Source organism: Drosophila montana, unplaced genomic scaffold (assembly GCF_035044405.1).
Source record: "Drosophila montana isolate Dmon_TW-CO22-7 unplaced genomic scaffold, ASM3504440v1 contig_1624_1, whole genome shotgun sequence".
NCBI classification, from domain to species: domain Eukaryota; kingdom Metazoa; phylum Arthropoda; class Insecta; order Diptera; family Drosophilidae; genus Drosophila; species Drosophila montana.
In genome coordinates, this window is record NW_026996559.1 from 219,425 (window position 1) to 239,580 (window position 20,156).

Sequence of the window (20,156 nt, forward strand, 5' to 3'; positions counted from 1 at the left end):
TCAACCAAAGTCGTGGAGTTCAAAATAGTACGGGTAGATATTTGACCGACCCCTTAGTATAAAATTGCATTTGAATGTAGGTCCGCCTAGTGCCCGCCCCCAGAACACATTATTAAAGGGCAGAAGGGGCACTATAAGCATGCGCAGATCAGGTTGACTTCAAACCCCCCAAAGCTTTCCCGGTTTGTGTTTTTGGTAGAGATTAAAGGAATCACTGAGTCGGGCACTCCCGACTAGAGCAGGTTCACATGCTTAATAATCAATTATTGCTGTTATTTTGTAAAATATTTAGAAATAAAATCAGCGAATATAAAAATTGAATTTAAGACCCGTCGACCTCTCGCTTCTGAGCCCGACGCGCAGACACCGTCACGGTTGCAAATCACATTAATATGGCTGGGTTCTTGTTGATGTTTTTCATACAAACTTTTATCACCGTTTTTCGCTATTTGGAGGTTGCATTTTCAAAAACCCCGTGTTAGTGCTCACTAAACAGCTTCAGATAAAGTTTTCAGCTTTGCGTTAGATTCAATAAGTCATTCAGTCAAGATAAATTATATTTTATAAATAGACTAGCGGGTATAACCCGGCCTTGCCCGTGGAACGTATGTTAAAAATCAACGTTCTCAAAAAGCTTTGAAAATGATTTTGAAACTTATCGGACGGTAAACAGACAAGTTTCATAGAAACGTTTTCCGCCAATTTACCAATGTTGCGAGTGGAATTTCCCAAATCGCTGAAACACGTATTCAATTTATTCTTATGTAGAGCTTTGAAAATAAGTTTGAGGCAAATCGGACACAACTTAAAACTTCGCCCAAAAAATCTTTAAATCGCATTCCCCCCGAAGAAGTTTGAATTCTGCGAAAAGTGTGAAACACGTATCAAATGGTTTTTCTTATAGATCTCTGGAAATGAATTTGAGCGCGAAACTTCACCCACCAAATCTTTGACCTCCATTTCCACCAAGGAGGAACGTATTTTTCGAAAAGTGTGAAACACCCCTCAAATGAATTTGAACAAAGATCTTTGAAAATAGGTTTGAGGCCGATCGGATGGTAAACAAAAAAGTTACATACAAACGTTTTTCGCGATTTTGCCACACTTGCGGGTGGAATTTCCCGAAACCCCGTGTTAACGTGCACCTACATTACATAAGGTAACTACAGTGAAAATTTCAGCTTCCTAGCTCTTACGGTTTGGGCTGTGCGTTGATCACCAATCAGTCAGTCAGTCAGTCAGTCAGTCAGTCAGTCAGTCAGTCAGTCAGTCAGTCAGTCAGTCAGTCAGGACAAACAGTTTTATATATAGAGATATAGGAAAAGGAAAGATTAATTATTTGGAGTCAACTTGAATATTTCGGCTCAAAACTTTTTGTAAGTACAAACGAACATAAACAACAAAATAATAATGTACCATTTACTAAAAAAGTTTTTAATTTTTTATATCCGACGGTGATGCTCACGTAGAAGCTCCATTAAAACCCATTTCCAAGAATTACCAGTCCTCTTCTCGGAGGGTCTATAGGCCTCAGGCCTGGGCACAGGGTTTCTCTAAATCGTCCACTTTCGAGTGTTCAGCTTGATAATCTCATTATATATTCATAGGCATCTGTAAACAACGAAGCGCCGTATCATAGAAATCAATTCAACTGATTTCAACATGGTCATCAGTTTGGGATTAGACCAGTCACTTAGCCACTTGGGCCTGAGAACCCGTGCTTAATCCAGCTCACAGACACCACGTCGCGCGCGAGGCACAGCAATAACAACAGCCGACGGTCACAACCCTCAAATGGCACCCGCTAAGCGGATTTGAGGCAATCAAATTAAAGTCGCCCCACGGAGTCAACAGCATCAAAATCAAAATCAAAATCAAATTAGCAGCAGTTTGGTAGCTAATTTTGTTATCATTCGACTGCAGTTGCGTGTGTGTGTGTGTGTGTGTGTGTGCGTGCGTGTCGGTGGGAGGGGTGGGTCGAGCACGTGTCTCTTACCGATAAGACACAAAAATCAACAAACAGCAGCCACACGACCACACGTGACCCTGTGACCATAAGCTGAAGCTAAGTCCTGAGCAACGAGGCTGCAGATGCAGCTGCGTAGCTGGCGAAAAATCGATGACAGTTGCAAAATGGTGCCTGGGCACGCCCCCAGTTTGCCCAGCCACGCCCATCTGCACTCAACTGAGCAAGTGATGAGTGCTTGAGTGGTGCCCGATTCACACCCACTCGAGCGGCTGCGTCGAGAGTAAGAGTCTACAATTATTTAATCAATTTCAATTACACTACGTGGTCGCAAAATCCGTTTCAGATCCCAGATCCCTGATGCTGCTCGAGATAAGGACATAATTGCGGGCTGCGTGTGCACCAGACGCTAAATTAATATCAAAAGGTTTATGACTTTCCAAGGGGAGCAGCCATATTTTTTTACCCTGAACCCATTGAAACTGGAAAGAACGCTATAATGGTATTGTGCAAATGTATGTTTCAGGCAGAAGGCGGCTTCTCCTACTTGTAAGGAATATATACATCCTCGCATAGCATCAACAGCCGAGTCCGACTAACCTTATTCATGTGAGACTCGAAATTTTGAAGGTCGTTGCTCTAATTGCCCGCACAGTACGAGTTTCTTTCAAATCATCGATAGTTTGCCCCGAAAACGACAAATTACGATGATTCTGTTACTTGACCATATCTCGTAGCTTTTAACAGCCGGAGACACGGTTACCCGACTAGAGGGTACCTTGAACCTTCAACTACTAGCACCAAATTCCTGAGCTTTGAATTTGTCTACCTTTTCTATTGCTAGTAATTATAAAGCAAATACAAAAACGCTACGGGCGTGGCCTTAGGCACAAAATAAATGAATGAAAAAACTACGTTTAAGACGGACAGAGCAAGATCGACTCGACTAATGATGTTGACCACGAATATATATACTATATGGGGTCAGAGATGCTTCCTGCTGCCTGTTACACACTCTTTTAACCCATTTATAAATAGGTTTTGGGTATAAAATATCAAGAAGAATCAAAGTTTATTCAAGTCTGCAGTTTGTATGCTAAGGTGGTTGCAAGGCAGAAGAGAGCAAATCGGTATGCGCTCTCTCACGTTTTAATCGTTCTGCAGTCCACGTGTGCCATTTCGCGTGTTGGTTTCAAAGAGTTCGAACGTAAAAGAATGAACGCGGAAAAAATGTGACGTCGCGCAACACAACGCTTTTATTTGAATGCATATACATACATATGTGTTTGTGTGCATGTACATAAATACTTAGCATCTCTTGTTCATAAATATATGTACATGTAAATATTTTTAAGAGGATGGGTATGCATTTTTGCATACATAGGCTGCAAAAATTAATACATACATATGTACATACATACTTCAGAAAAAAAAAAACCGCAATTTTAGAATCGTGCACATACATGTATGTTTGCATGTACGGAAAAAGCTCCCATAACGGACAGATTCCATATCCGGACACTCTAATAAAGCATTTAAAATTAAAAAAAAAAAAAAACAATTTAATGTCGACTATGATTGACTACAAAATCCCGTCTACCCGTCTGTTTTGATTTTTAGCAGCACGCTTTGCATTCTCCAAATCATAAAATATAGTTCAATATTAATTCCAGAATTCTACTACAGGTACCTATAGACACAAGCTCAAACAGCGCTGATTCTTCCCTCTGCGCCACACTACTGAAAATACATAAAACGTTGAATATTTTTCTATGCTTGTTGTCAAGGCAATAATGTGCCATTCAAATGGGTCTACCAAATCACAAGGCTCTAGCTTTAAAATGCGTTATTTAAATTTTGGTGCGAATGGCGGAGCTGGCTGAGGTCTGGTGTACTACTTTTTGAGCTAAGTAAAAAAAAAAAAACAAATCTTAAAGTCGGTGCTTATCTACATATATGTATTTACGACATAGGACGAGCCATCCACAAAAAAAGTATAAGCTCGTTTTGCGTATGGTGTAGGAGAATATAAAGTGCAAATTTAAAAGTCTCTAGCTTTTTAGGATTCCGAGATCGACGCGTTCGTACAGGCGGGCAGACGGGCATGACTGGTTGGTTCTGTTTTACTTATGTTAATTTGTACATACATTTTTATTACAACACAGTTGGCTTAAGTGATATTTCGCCAAGCCTGGTTGAGTCCTCAGGCGTTATCGTGCGCAAACGTCAATGAACCCATTAAAATTGGGTTAACAGGGTATATTGTATTTGTGCAAATGTATGTAACAGGCAGAAAGAAGCATCTCCGACCCCATAAAGTATATATATTTTTGATCAGCATCAGTAGCCGAGTCGATCTAGCCATGTCCGTCTGTCCATCTGTCCATCCGTCCGTCCGTCCGTATGTCCGTATGCATGAACGCAAGGAACTCAGAACCTATAAGAGCTAGAGACTTGAAATTTTAGCTGAAAGTCCTCATAGAGCGCGCGCAGATCGAGTTTGTTTTCGATATTCGATAACTTGGCCCGTTTCCAAGTAATCAATTAAAATCGATATCGAAATCCTGTTTTTTGAGCAATTTTGGTAAATAATAAGAGCTAAAATCACCAAACTTGACATGTAGCTTCTAGAATAGTATATATATATATCAAGTATCTTTCATTTTTTAGCTATCGCCTGTTGGAATAAGAGGGTTCAGGGTATCCCCTAGTCCGGAGCTCCCGACTAGAACCTCTTCCTTGTTTGCATAGGGCTGCATCGTCACGTAGGTAGTTGGGGGACTCTGGGGCGTCTCCTATGTCGTGGTTGGAGGAGATCCTTGAACGATCTTCTCTTGAGCCTTTTGACTACACACCTCCCAGCGAGGTCTCTTGCTACCCGGTTGCAGTGTCGCTGCAAGCGTTCGTTGTACCGGTTGGCGAATGCTCTGACTTGGCTTTCTATGTGTCTCCATTTTGAGGTCTCTGTGCAAGGTAGAATTTCTGACGTACCAGTCAGCACCGGTCATTCGGCGCAAGGCCAATTTTTGGAGTGTCTGAATCCGTCTTCGATTTGTCCGAGATGTAATGCCCCAAACCTGGATAGCGTATCTCCAAGATGGCGTCACCACGACGTTGTAAACTGAACGTTTGCAACGAAATGGCAATGGGCTGTTCAGGTTTAGTAGGCAGTTTGCCTTGGCCATCTTAAAGTAGCGCTGCTTGAGAAGGCCGTCGACGTGCGCCCGAAAAAAAAGCCTCTTAACCAGTACATTGTTTCTTGTTTCTATTTTGGGTATGAAAGTTTTTAATTTAAATTGGGATTGTTTAAGGAACAGATTTGGCTATTACAAGGTGAGGTTGAGTTTATTTTGTTCTTCAGTTAACATTTATAACAATTTTATTTTACATGAGCTAGCTCAATAAGGCTGAAAATCATAACATACTAAACTTGATTCAATTGTTTTCATTTCACACTTGAGTCAAGAATTACCTTACTTCTATGACTGATTTTACTTGATTCAAGTACGAAATTCTTGACTCGTCTCTTTATATAAAACTGTTTGTCCTGACTGACTGACTGACTGATTGGTGATCAAAGCACAGCCCAAACCGTAAGAGCTAGGAAGCTGAAATTTTCACTGTAGCTACCTTATGTGATGTACATAGGTGCACGTTACGACGGGGTTTCGGGAAATTCCACCCGCAAGTGTGGCAAAATCGCGAAAAACGTTTGTATGTAACTTTTTTGTTTACCATCCGATCGGCCTCAAACTTATTTTCAAAGATCTTTGTTCAAATTCATTTGAGGGGTGTTTCACACTTTTCGAAAAATGCATTCCTCCTTGGTGGAAATGGAGGTCAAAGGTTTGGTGGGTGACGTTTTGCGCTCAAATTCATTCCAAAGATCTATATGAAAAATCATTTGATACGTGTTTCACATTTTTCGCAAAATCAAAGCATGCCCGCTGAAAAGTTCGATTCTTTGATTTTTTTGGTTAAGTTTTAAGTTGTGTCCGATTTGCTTCAAACTTATTTTGAAAGCTGTACGTACGAACTTAACGTGTTTCAGCGATTTGGGAAATTCCACCCACAACAGTGGTAAATTGGCGAAAAATGGTTGCATAAAAGTTTTTTGTTTACCATCCTATCGGCTTCAAAATCATTTTCAAAGATATTTGTGAGAATTTATTTGATACGTTCTTGGGTGGCAAATGCGGGTCAAAGGTTTAATAAACGAAAGTTTATTCTTCAGCTAATCCGACTTTTAAATAGAAGTGGAGATCAAGATGGGTAGATTTAAGTTTTCCACGTGTGTGTACTTAGTGGAAAGATAATATCTAAAATTTTTAGCAACACCCGCTAGTAGTATATATTATATACATACATATGAACATGCTACCGGGCAGCACACTGTTTCGCCGATCACAAGTTTTAAATTTTACACATCGCTTTTTTACCCAAAAAGCAAAAAAAAAAGAAAATTCAATGTTCATGAGCATCATTGTTTTCCATGTCAAAAGGAAAAAGAGTGATGTTTTTACAACTTTTAGAATCTGGATATTTACCATCCCAAAGCATATACTATGCCGCCCAATTTGCGGTTGATTTAATTGGATGGATAATTGTTTTTAAATATATTTTGTTTGGTATTTTTAAATTTTATTTAAGCAGTAGCGGGTATAAACCGGCCTTGCCCGTGGCACTTATGTTATAAAATCAATGTTTTCAAAAAGCTTTGAAAATGAATTATGCAAATCGGACAAAACTTAAAATTCACCAAAAAATCTTTGAAATCCATTTTCCACCGAAGGAGTTTAGATTTTGCGAAAAATGTGAAACACGTATCAAATGATTTTTCTTATATATCTCTGGAAATAAATTTGAGCGCGAAACGTCAGCCACCAATCCTTTGAACTTCATTTCCACCAAGGAGGAATGCATTTTCCTTTTTTTTTTTTTTTTGTTTGTTTATTGTATTGAATCAAAAATAGCATACATTTTTATTACAACACAGTTGACTTAGGTGGTATTACGCCAAGCCTGCTTGGGTCCTCAGGCTTTATCGTGGACAAACGTCAAAGGCGGCATTTTGAGTAAGGCTGCATCGTCACGTAGGTAGTCGTGGTTGGAGGAGGTCCTTGAACGATCTTCTCTTGAGTCTCCTGACTACACACCTCCCAGCGAGGTCACTTGCTACCCGGCTGCAGTGTCGCTGCAAGCGTTCGTTGCACCGGTTGGCGAAAGCTCCGACTTGGCTGTCTATGGTCTTTGAGGTCTCTGTGCAAGGTAGAATTTCTGACGTACCAGTCAGCACCCATAATTCGGCGCAAGGCCAAGTTTTGGAGTGTCTGAATCCGTCTTCGATTTGTTCGAGATGCAATGCCCCAAACCTGAATACCGTATCTCCAAGTTGGTGCCACCACGACGTTGTAAACTGCCCGTTTGCAGCGAAATGGCAATGGGCTGTTGGGGTTTAGTAGCCAGTTGGCCTTGGCCATCTTATAGCGGCACTGCTTAAGAAGGCCGTCGATGTGCGCCCGAAAACTAAGCCTCTTATCCAGTACAATTCCAAGATACTTGGCGCTTCTGCCAGGGTGGAGGGGGCTACCGTCTATCCAGACTGCTGGAGCCTTGCCACGCCTCAGTGTGTAGTTGACCGCCTGGCATTTGGAGGCATTGAGCTTGATGTTCCATCTGCGTGTCCAGCTCTCAAGCAAGTGGATGTATTCCTGGGCACCGTCAGTGGCTTCGTACTCGCAGTGGGCTGAGTAAAATATTGCCACGTCATCGGCAAATGTGGCCATCAAGTATTTGCCTGGGGTGGCAAACTCGTGTAGTTCATCCGGAGTGGGGATGTCTGCCGTGTACAAGTTGTAGAGAAAAGGGCCCAGTACGCTGCCTTGGGGGACACCCGCCTTCATTTTGCGGGCAGGAGAGATTGCTGCTCTAACTTTGACTTTAAACTTTCGCTCCATTAGATAAGAGCGCAGAAGTAGAAAGAAGGGGGCGGGAAGACTCATCTTGATTTTCTGGAGCAATCCATCAATCCAGAGTCGGTCAAAGGCGTGCTTAACGTCTACAAAGACTCCATAGCAGTAGTCTTTGTCGTCGTAAGCCTTAAGACTATGGTTAATCACTCTGTGAACCTTTTCAACAGCGCCATGCCCTCCCCTGAATCTAAATTGGTGATCAGGAAGGATGGCCATGTGATCCATAAGCCTTGAAAGTCGGGCGACAATCAGTCTTTCCCAGACCTTCGACAAGGAAGGCAGGAGACTGATCGGCCGATATGACTCAGGGTCATATTCCGGCTTGCCCGACTTATGGATCATATGGATCCTCGCTAACTTCCACTGGGCAGGGAAGTGTTGCGTCCTTAATATGGCGTTGAAGATCAACGTTTTAAAAAAGAGCGCGCGCGTTGGTAGGGCCTTCAGAGTGGTGTGGCATATTCCATCATGGCTCGGGCTGTTTCATCGAGCGCATCTGGGGAGGCCAGATCGAAGGGAGTAAACCGTTCCTCCAGGTGGCTGGCGAAGGTATCAGCTTGCTCTTCGTCTGTAAGGCAGTATTGACCATTGTGGCGAAGAAGGGGAACGGTTCTCCAGGGTTGACGCTTCAGGTTTTTAGTTGCTCGCCAGAGCGAGTATCCTGAGTCATGGGTATAGTCCATGCTCTCCAACCTTCTAGAGAAGGATGCGTCTTTGTGTCTGCGAAGGGCCTCCTTGAGTTGCCGCTCCGCTCTTCGCCACTCCGCCTTGTCCCACGGATGCTGTGTCGTCTGGAACCTGCGTCTGCTCCGCCTTTTGATCCTGAGCAGGTTGTCTATGTCTGCGGGCAGCCCGTTGCCAGCATTGTCCAGCCGCCTGGCAACTGGTGGGGAGGTGGCTTCGGCTGCTGCTGCGCGAATCTTTGCGTTAAGCAGCTCGATGGCGTCCTCAACATCCCGCCCAGTGCAGATTTCGGTGTTGAGGTGAATACTTTCACTCATCTGTCTCTGGAAGACACCGAGATCAGTGCGTGCGTTGATCAGCCTCGGTATTGCGCTGACCACCCTGGCCCTGCTCTCCAGGGTAACTATCAGGGCCAGGTGGTCGCTGGGGAGATCCCAATCGTCAGCGATTGAGAGGCACTGGTCAGGGATCCCCTGGTAGATGGCGAAGTCTATACAAGACGGAGTGCCTCGGCTGCCGTACGGGTATCTTGTGGGAGAACCTGTGGCCAGTACTTTCGCTTGACGGTGCGCTAGGCTGCTAGCTAGTTGAAGGCCGCGCGCATTGCTGTTATTTGCGCCCCACAGCCAGTGATGTGCATTCCAGTCGCCTCCCACCAGATATCTGCTTCCAGCCGAGTTGAGTATGACGTTGAAGTCGTCAGTTGACGTCTGCTCATTTGGTCGGCAATAGACTGCTCCAAAGTCCACGTTGCCAGCATCAGTGGAGACTTTCACACTCGAGTATTGGTAAACACGGTTAGTTATACTCAATTGCGGAAAGTGAACCAAGTTACTCCGAACGAGGACAGCGCAGCCACCGCTAGCTGAGCGATTTTGAGTCCAGTGTACAGGGTATGCCTCGAAGCCAAAGATTTTAGGGAAAGTTGGACCGTTGGTTCTAGTTTCCGACAGCAGAATTATTCCGATTGCGTATTTTTGTACTAGGGCCTCCAGCTCTAGTACTTTACCTGAAATGCCATTGGCATTCCAGATTAGCACCTTCAGTGGTGTGTTCATTTGGATAGTAACGCGGTTAGAAGGGTAAGGATTTGCTGTTGCACACCCAAAACCTGCTGTGGCATTACTGTCATCCTCTCGATAGCTCGGCTCATGTCCTTGATGGCAGAGGAAAGTACTTCCCCGTTTCTAGATATCTGATGTTGCTGTTGTTGCGCAGTCAGCCTCTCCTGTTGCTGTTCCCTCAGCAATCTATGTAGCCTAGCTTGCGCTGGTCCTTCTCGCTGGCTAGCGCTGGGGACGTTGTTCTCTTTGCTGAATGCAGCTAGTCCTATTCTGGTGGCAGCGGCGTATGAAAGCCCTTCTACTTGTTCAGTGGGTGCTGTACGGGGGAAGACAACAGGTGTAGGCCCATGAACTTTATTGCTGCGGCTTCAGTTAGCTTGAGTCGGTGGGAGATTTTTTATTTTGGCAGGCTTTGGGGCTCCCGCACGCTTTGTATATTCGGTGAACCACTCACAGCCCTTATAGTTGGCAGGGTGGTTACCACCGCAGTGAACGCATGTTGCCGGTACTGAGTCGGGCCGTGTGCAATCAGCAGAGCGATGATTGAGCCCGCATTTAACGCATTTGTGTTGTTTTCTACAGTATGTGGCCGTGTGCCCGTACTCCTGGCATCTATGGCATTGCACCACATCCTGGCTTCTCCTAGCAGTCTCAACCTTAACCACCTGCTTGCACAGCTTCCTGATAGTAAGAGCCTCCTTGTTGTTGGTCGCCGGCTGCAAGTTGATGAAGTGGATGTTCATGGGCTCCTTGGTAGCTTTGCTGCTCGGATTGTGCACGTGGAGAACGGTGTGGCCCTGGGTCCGCAGGTCGTCGACGAGTTCTCGGTTGAGTGTGGAGTGGTGGAGGCCTTTGATAACTATGCGATAGGGCTTCTCCTCCTGCAGCTGGTATGAGTAGAACTCAATTTTGTGTTCATCCAGTATTTGTATGATGGCCCTGTATGTGGGCACATCATTGGCTAGGAGTCGCATAGTCCTACCTAGGTTGGATTTGATGGTCAAGTTATCCGCTACTTCGGATAGTAGGTGCCACACGTCGTTGATATCGTCAATGCGATTTGGGACGATGGGGGGTGGCTTCTTTCCTCCAGCGGGGGCATTGTTGTTGGCCCTTATTTCGGGCACGGAGGAGCTGGTGCTGGCATGGGCTACAGCGTTGGGCTGGCTGTCGCCCCCAACCTGAGGAGTCGTTGAGGCATGCAAGTTCTTTTCTTGCTCGGCCTCAGATTCGTCAGTATCCATGTCTTCGACGTTATCGGGTGGGGCCAAGAGTGCATATCTATTGGAAGCATCAGTGCCATCTGGACAGGTGTCAGTTTTGTTCAGTTTTCGCCACGCAGCAGGTGGGGTCCTGCTGTCTGAGACTTTGCGCTTGTCATTAATTTTTTTTGCCTGTACTTGAATCAATCGAGCCGCAGCTGCGGCGCGCGAATTGGGTTTGATGGTTTTTATTATTTGCACTAGGGTGTCGACGTCTCTATTTGTGCTAGCACCAGCATGTGGGCTGCTGCCGGGGTCTTCGGATTCCATTAGGAGGTAGGAAGACTGAAGTACTTCTTCCAGAAATCAGCGCGGAGAATTTATTAGCAGCTGTTGCTAAGCGGCTGTTAAGCATTGAGGTGCTCGGCGGCGTAGCGGCGTCAGCATTTAGTTGGCCTACCTCGTTAGTTCGAGACGGCCCCTTGTTATTTATTGTGGGGGTGCATTGCTGTTGTCAGCACTCACTGGCATGGTTGCTCTATTGGCATTGCCGCTGGTTGGGTGCATGTCAGCACGGCAACGCAGGCCGAATTGCTTAATTTGTGACCACCTTATTTTGTGTTTGTTTTGGTTTCGATCCACCTAAAACAAATTGCTTTGTCAGCAATTAGTTTTGTTTTAATTTTTGTCGTTTTTGTGAAATTATTGGTGCTTTGCACTCTTTGTGCAGAGTTGCAATAGCCGCTTTGGCCGTTTGGGCGCGCACTCGAGTTTTAGTTTTTAATGGTTTTCCGCGAGCACGTCCGTTCACCTTAAACACCAAAAAGCTTCTCAATGCATTTTCCTAAAAGTGTGAAACACACCTCAAATGAATTTGAACAAAGATCTTTGAAAATAAGTTTGAGTCCGATCGGATGGTAAACAAAAAAGTTACATACAAACGTTTTTCGCGATTTTTCCAGACCCCGTCTTAACGTGCACCTTCATCACATAAGGTTACTACAGTGAAAGCTGGCTAGCTTACGGTTTGGGCTGTGCGTTGATCACCAATCAGTCAGACATTCAGTCAGTCAGTCAGGACAAACAGTTTTATATATAGAGATAACATACAAAATTAACAACTTTTGTCTCTTCTAGGGCTTCAAATCAGAAATTACTTTTTCAAAATCAGAATATATACATTTCCTGTGATGGGTTGTTTAAAAGTAACAAGATACTTTTTTCTTAATTAAAATATGTACATGTTTCTGTTTTTGAATTGCTGTTGGGTTGAATGCTTTTAAGATGATCCATTGTATTCGTCTCATATTCATTTAAGATATCTTAGATTTTGCTGCATTTTTAAAAAGGCGCCCATTTTACCGACCCACCTTCCCCTCTCCAAGGTGCTCAAGCTTTTCACACTTTCCCTCTCCTTATTGTTGTCCGTTGACGATTCTACAATTGCATTTCTCTTAACATTGCAAATATTTATGCATGATGACACGAACCTTTTCAACAACACTTCAACACCAGAAATCAAGGAATTATTGAAATCATGAAATTCGACGTAAAAGTGTCAACAAAAACGCCAATTGTTGCTTTTAGCTTTCATAAGGTCGCCAAATTATTGCGCTGAAGCAAAATCATTAATGAAATTCTCAATCCCAAAATGATATAGCAGTGAAAGTAAGCGGCAATTTAAGAATACAATTATGAATTGTTATCATCTTAAAGGTTTTCATATTTAAAAATCAGCAATGCCCAAAAGTAAGTTAAATATATTTGGCATTGCACTTCATTGTTATATTGTGGTGAGGAGAGTTTTGTGGCGCTCATGAAGTCGAAACTCCAAAAAATCTAAATAAGCCGATGGAAAAAAACGTCGTAATTTACCGGTCGCAGTATTCAGTTTACATTTGCCGAATATTGGTTTTTTGCTACATTTGCAATCTGGTCTGACTTTGTTGATTTAACATATGTATTATCGTTTTCTCGATTGCAATAACAGCTGATTAACAGTTATCGCAATGTCATTACACAATGCACATAACAGCGCCTTAGCAGATATTTAACAGTAGTGGCCATTTTGAGTTAACCATTCGATACCACAGAGGTAATTTATCGTTCACTGTTTAGCACAATTTTTAGCGAATCGCAGCAGGACGAACGTGTTTTTATTTGCAATTAATCTAAAGCTTTTAAGTTGACAGTGTAAAGTGTTCAAATTTTGTGTCCCATAGCAGGTAAGTTGATGTTTTTCATCAGCACACTCAAAATTACATTGTCGTAAATGCGGTGCTAGTTGATTTCGAAGCTAGCGTCAGTCGCACACACAATTACACAGCTATATTTGTGTGCATACACATGCAGTGACCACGCGCGAATTCGCGATGTGCCGCTGACAAAAATCGAAATAGCAGTTGCAAATGAGCTAACTAAAATATTCGCTTGACACTAAAAGACTGCCGCCTGCTGGGCACGGTGGCCAAGTCGCGAGTTTCAATGTATACTATGTGAGGTTTTCATGCAGTTTGGTTTGCCGGCACCGGCACACGGCCATACACAGCCACAATCACACACACACATCAACATGTAAAAGTGCGTGCCAAATTCAAAATTTTCGGAGTTAGCCCCTTGGCATCAGCGTTTTCATAATCCTACTCATAGGTATTGCATCATTTCTCAATTACAAACAAAGTTGTATGAATTGAAAAAGCCATAAAGTTATTTGTTTGTAAATAAGTGCACATATTACACATGCATTTGCTGTGCTCAATTTGCGTTTGTGTGCGGTACGTTAGTGTGTACAAGTGTGTGTAAACGTGTGAGCGAACGATTAAAACCAAACAAAAACAAACGATTCGTGACACAAATCGCTAACGGAAGAATAAAATTTAAGTTTATACGGTGCATGGTTTTCAAAGTTTGTGATATTGCTCGTTCAGTTTTTTCCGATCTACTGTAAATGTGCAGCATAAAAATTCACAATTGCCCGTATAGAAAGGCCATGAAATGTTGGTTGCCATTTTAGATTTGTCATTCGCACACGTGCATAAATAGTTACGCACACATGTACATTCCCGATTCTTTGCTCGCCACTTAAGTTTGTGTCGCAAGTCCAACGAGCTGTAAACCTTCGTAAAATTTGACGAAGAGTTACAAGAAACGCATGCAGCAAAGACAAAACAAACGACAGGCTTGACCTTGGTTGCATTAAAGAACTGTTTGAAGTGTGTATACATGTGTGTGCGTGTGTTCGTATGCATGATATATGCATGTATTTACATATATGCTTGAGTGTAAGAGAGCACGAGTATATCTAGCTGAGTATAATGGGAGATCTCAAAAGGCTTGCTAGCTTCTTTTTGGTTCTGGTTTTCTTTTCAATATAATTTTAACCTTTGGGCTTTCGTGCATGCCATCGGTATAACTCGGCTCGTTTTCTGTAGACCACTCGACTCTTCCGCGTATGTGTATTTGCGTGTTCGGCTAAATTTTAACCAAAAAAAATTGAAGGGACAGAAAAGGGCTAGAAAACGGAGTCGTTACTATGGTTTAATATTGGCTAATAACATAGCTAACTAACCAACTTCTGCCTTGTAGGTTGCGTAGCAGTTTTATCGTTTGAAAGTTTTATATACCAGCCTATATCATAGTGAACAAATATTTTGATTTAATAATGGCGATTTCGAATTTAACAGGACTGGTAATATATCCAGGATTAGTGGTAATGACCACTTATTGTTTTTTTTTTCTGACAATCTCTTTACTTATGTTGTTGTATAAAGCGAAGCACGGTGCGAGTCAATACCGTCCCAAGAAGTAAAAAAAAAAATACATTAATGTATATGTATTAAATGTGAGTGGTTCGTATTATCCTTATTAGCCGCATTAACTGGGATTGTTTTTGCTTAATTTTTAATGAATATAGTCAATACTCTTGAACTTCTGAATATTTTAATATAGCTATCGCCACCTCTCCGCTACCACCACATAGCTATAAATCAAGTAAATAAACCAATTTGTATTGCCCACCAATTTAAGCCACAATTTTAATGCAATTGACTTTGAGAATATACAAATATTCTATAGCACAGTAGAGGCAGCGGCAAGTAGCGTGGCCTGTTACGAATTCGAATCCTATCGAGGGAACTATATTTTTTTTTATTTTAATATTTTTTTATTACTGCTAAAGCAAAAGAGCGCGTAGCGCGAACCGCGTTTGGTGTTGGTAAAAGAGGGTATCCCCTATTCGGGAGCTCCCGGCTAGAGCCTTTTGCTTGTTTTTTCGTGTAGCGTTGCAAATATGCAACACGCACCTTCGCTTGGGTCACGACGCGATCTTCTGTTTGCTGCGTCAATGAGTTTTTTTACGTCAATGAGTAGATTCTATTTTTGACCAAGTTGCAAGCTAATCCTATATTTAAAGCTTACGTTTTGAGAGGCGTACGATGAGTTCGCCAGACGACGCCTTTGACGGAGCCAACAGCCCCCGTTTTAAGAAGCAACTGAGAGAATCATCGAGCCTTAGCATTTGTAGCGATGATTCTGTGCCTGGTAACAGTGGCTCCAACCATTCGGCTGATATGGGCAAGTCAGCAGTCAATGAACTGCAGACCAATAAAATCAACAGGCAGAACTCTGTCGAAAATGACTCTGATATCTCACAGCATGCGGAGCAGTTAAATGCCGAGCAGAATGGTAATTCCTTTAAAATAATTTGCTTGCGACTCATAACCATTCTAAATCCTTGCATCATGTACTAGCTGAAACGGCAGGCAGTCGCAAGGCCAAAAAGCGTAAGGCCAAGAGAGCCAAGCAACGCCGGGGCTCAAAGGAAGTAGCTTTGATGGGCTGGAGCGGACCCTTTCCCAATCTCTCACCCACCCATAGTCTGGAGAGTAGCTCGGACGTGGATCAGCAGGTAAGTACGCATTGTCAACGGCCCAAGCACGACACGGGCATGAGCAGCGCTGTGACTGCAGCTGTTCCATCTCCGGTGTCAAGACTTTCATTGACTTGTTTACATCGACGTGTACTTGTCTTGTTCTCTATCTCTCTATGTATCTTTGTTTGTATGTATGTATGTATATTGTATATTGTATGCAGCAGCTGCCCACTGACCTAAAGGCAATCTGTGCCACTGGGCTGAGCATCTTTCCCAGAGAGGACAAGGAGCAGCGACCGCCGCTGTCATCATCGTCGTCTTCTGATTCTACTTCCTTCTCGCCAGTTTCCCAACTTAAAACGCCTGCGACAACGACAACAACATGTTTTACACTTACAACAAATTCGACTACTTCAAGTCCAAAGTCTACGCAGACAACCAACAACAACGTCAACAACAACGACACCAATTCAGCCTCAATGTCAATTGCAACAAGTTGTCCTCGTTCAGAACCATCATCAGAGCCAGAATCAGAATCAGAACCACAAGCTGATGTAGCAAAGCAGGTGGAATTTTAGGCTTAGTCTTGGAAACTGGCATTGCTGGGCATCTAACCTATTAATTTGCTTTCCCCCGCTCTCTTCCTCTCTACGCAGACAGTCAAGCATTCAAATGAACGGCCCTCCACTGCCGCCACTGGTATTGATACCGTCGCAAATTTAGACGCTGTTGAGGACTCAAATGCCTCTTTTGGCTCATTGAAAAGCAGAAGCTCGCGTAAACGTGTCACTTCCAATAGAAGTTCAGCCGACGGACAGCAGAATGAATCAAAACGAACCAAGCCATCAGAGCAGGATAATGGCTGCAGCTTGCGCACTCGATCCAAGTCGTTGCATGATCCGAATCCGGATGTGCCGCCGCGCACCCCACGTGCGCGTAGCATCTGCCCCGCCGCCATGCTCAATCAAAATGAGCCTGCAGAGCAGACCCCACCCAGCAGTGAAATAAAGACCCCCGCTCGCCGTCGCTCGGTCGCTGCATTTAAGCTGCATCCGACTGATGAGTTCTATCGCTTGCCCTTCAAGTACGGCTGGAAACGTGAGCTGGTCCTGCGTAGTAGTGCATCCTTGTCGCGTCAGCGGGGTGACGTTATATTCATATCGCCGGGGGGCAAGAAGCTGCGCTCCCGCGAGGACATCGTTCCGCTGCTGAATGGCGAGTTGACCATCGATCATTTCTGCTTTCAGCGCCAGATGCAGCAGGTCGGCGAGGAGTACGAGACGGTGCGTCAGGCCCAGCCTGCCCCTGTGCGTCGGAAATCCTTAGCTGTCGCCAAGCAGCAGCAACAGTTGGCCAACGTCAACAACCAACAACTCCCGCCAGTGCCTGCACCCGTGTCTGGCAAGCGTGTGCCTAAGCCTAAGGTTCCCAAGGGCGCTAGCCCTCCGCCTGAGGGTTGGACTTCCACCATGGCCGTTAAGGGAAATGCTCGCGTGTTGGCAGCTAGCAATGGTAACACCAGCGGCGGCCCCGGCTCTGGAGCTGGCAACAGCGCTCGCAAACGAAGGTAGGCTGCTGCTTCAAATATATTTTTGTCTTATTTTCTCACTGATTCCCCTGCTTCAGCAGCAACCAGACAAAGCAACCATCCAAGCCAGCACCAGATCCAACTGTGCAGGCAAATATTCAACTCCAGTCAGGTAAAGGCAAGACGATGATCTGTGTGTATTGCCTAAAGCTAATCAATGAAAAGCAGCAGGCCTACCCCGTCGGAACCGCCAGTGTCAACAGCTACATCTGTATGGTGAGTAGCAGCACGCCGATTCAGACAGCAAAACTGATCTGCATCTTCATTCTTGCCTATCCAGCAATGTGTCAAACCCAGTAGCAAAGCTGCCAATTTACAGCAAACCGCTAAAGGACTAACAGCGGAACATGGACCTGCCAACGGCACCAAGAAGCAAGACTTGATTGATGAGAATCTATGCACTGATACCAAAGCTTCTGCCAGTGTGGATGCTGACAAAAATATGAATGCAGAGGTCGACGCCAATGACAATGGCAATGGCGGCCTACTGGAAATTGGTGGAGAGATTGAACTGCCGGGCGCGCTGCCGCCGGACCAGTTGCTCAGCGATGAGGTTCCTGCAAGTCGTGCCGGTAACAAGATCACGCCAAAGCCACTGGAAGTCGTTGTCATTAACGGTCGTAAGGCTCTGGCTATTGCTGGCGAGCCGCCGTGTCCGCGTTTACAAGTGTGAGTCCGCAACGAAGGCAAACAACATGGGCGCGTACTCATCCGACGCCCAGTCTTCCTCACTTCTGTTCCGTTCAGTTCGGTTCAGTTCCATTGAAATATAGATCATAATTACTCAATAGCGATCAATGCTTAATCATTCTGGTTAACAAAAAAACACAATTGTCGATATAGAAACGGAGAAAACGGCGGAACAATTAAGAGTTAATTGAAAAATAATTTTAAAAACATGCAAATTCGATATCACCCGCAGTCTTAGAGATAAGTCTGGTTGATTACTGATGACCTTTAAAGAACGAGCCATAATTGTTCTTGCCACGCCTAACTCCACAATTTGCAAAAATACATTTTTACTCAAGTCACGGTCAAAAGTCATTGCATTGGATATCAGTTAGTTATCCCTGCAAGGGGAAGTGGCTTTTTTAACGTTTCTGAAAATAAATAGAAATTAGGGTCTAAGCGTTTGCGAAGTATAGAATGTAATTAAGCTATCAATTTTGGTTGAATTCTGCATATCTCCAATTTTGAAATTAAATCTTTCTTCCGTCTTTTTTCAGCGTGCCACGCGAACCGGACTTGGAGATTTATGAAAAATATTTTCTTAAGCGCAACTGCACGGCTAAGGAGAAGCGTCAAAATTTCGTTGAATGCATTTCTGCTGGCAACTTAAGCTGCCAGGTGATGTCGGCTGTTATGAAGACACTGGATTTGCACGTAAGTTTACATAATGCAGCATCCTTTACGAGCTGACACAAACTGATCCTCTATGCCTTCGCAGGATCGTGTGCGAATGTCAAACGTATGCAAGACATGGTCGATGATTTCCCGCGATCGTAGCGTGTGGCGCACATTAAAGCTGCGTGACACGCTTATAACTAACTGGTTGTTCCTTTTGCGTGATATGGTGCGTTATCGCACCCGCGAACTGGATATGATGGGGGTCAAAATGACTAATCCCAAGATGCGCATGGATGGAGATTTGCGTGTGCTAAAAGCATTGCGCATTCTGCGCACTGATGCTTGCGAGGCGGAATTTATCCAGTCAGTTATTAAATGTATACCACGTCTGCTGGAGCTGCGCACCACATGCACCAGTCGTGCACTCAGCCTGGCTAATATGAAGAAGATGCTGGAATTGCGCGTGCTGCGCATTCGCATGATAGAGCCCAAGGCCGGCATCTTTTCGTTGCAGCCGTTGCAAAATTTAGAACAATTGAGGGAGCTAAGTCTACGCGGCATTAACAACATGGCGCAGCTGGAGCTGTTGCAGCTGCAGGGATTGAAACAGCTCGAAACGCTTGTGTTAGGCTCCTGTCGTGGTATGAAGGTTACGACGTTTGGGCAGCAAGTGCTACCGAGTCTGAAGCGTCTTCGCCACTTGCGCCTAGAAAACCACCACAGCAATCGCTCATTTAATATCAACGAGATTATGGAAGGCCTCGCCGCCGGCGGCAGTGTAAAACGTGTCGAGCTCATTAATGTCAACGTGGATGCAGAACTTAGCCGTCAGTTGGCAGCTTGTAAAACGGTCCAGGAGCTACTACTCATGCCAAACTTCCATAATAATACGGCCTATATGATGTGTTACATTATGCAGGCCATCAATGAAAACAGCGAACAGCTCAATGTATTCCGTCTGGGTCTTACTTACGAACTGCTGAGTGTCACGCGTGCGTTGGCTATGAACCAGGAGAAAGACTGTATTCCGGTCGCACTGCCGATACCAGGTGTGCCTGACAATGATATACTAAATGAGTCCGATGAGCCAATCGCCTATTTGCCGGTGGATCGCCTGGAATCCATTCTACACCACATGATGCCTCAGGCCTGGCTAACAGTCGCCAAGGTTTCCCAGAGCGAGACAACCAATCTTAAATTCCTTCCGGCTTCACCGAATGACACGTCTGGAATTTCGCATGATTAAATTTCCATCGCTACCTTATATATTTTATCAATATATATATATATATATGTATTGTATGTATATATGTATATGTATATATATATATAAATATATTAATATATATATAAATATATTAATATATATATATAAATATATTAATATATATATAAATATATTAATATATATATAAATATATATATACATATACATATATTCTATAGATACTATATAATCTTCA

General features: G+C 43.9%; 1 protein-coding gene across 5 annotated transcripts; it reads left to right on the forward strand.

Moving 5' to 3' along the window:
* The first annotated feature begins 12,973 nt into the window (after nt 1-12,973).
* Nucleotides 12,974-19,957, forward strand: LOC135440449 (mucin-5AC). 5 transcript variants are annotated; one of them, XM_064699620.1, is made up of 9 exons: nt 12,974-13,113; nt 15,300-15,571; nt 15,637-15,794; nt 15,980-16,324; nt 16,415-17,325; nt 17,385-17,562; nt 17,627-18,015; nt 18,573-18,729; nt 18,794-19,957. In XM_064699620.1, exons 2-9 carry the CDS (start codon nt 15,322-15,324, stop codon nt 19,937-19,939), a joined length of 3,534 nt encoding a protein of 1,177 aa, XP_064555690.1. In that variant the 5' UTR covers nt 12,974-13,113; nt 15,300-15,321; the 3' UTR covers nt 19,940-19,957. The 5 variants fall into 5 exon arrangements, with proteins under 5 accessions (XP_064555690.1, XP_064555692.1, XP_064555693.1 ...); XM_064699622.1 differs by having other exon boundaries at nt 17,388-17,562; XM_064699623.1 differs by having other exon boundaries at nt 15,983-16,324.
* Nucleotides 19,958-20,156: the final 199 nt, after the last annotated feature.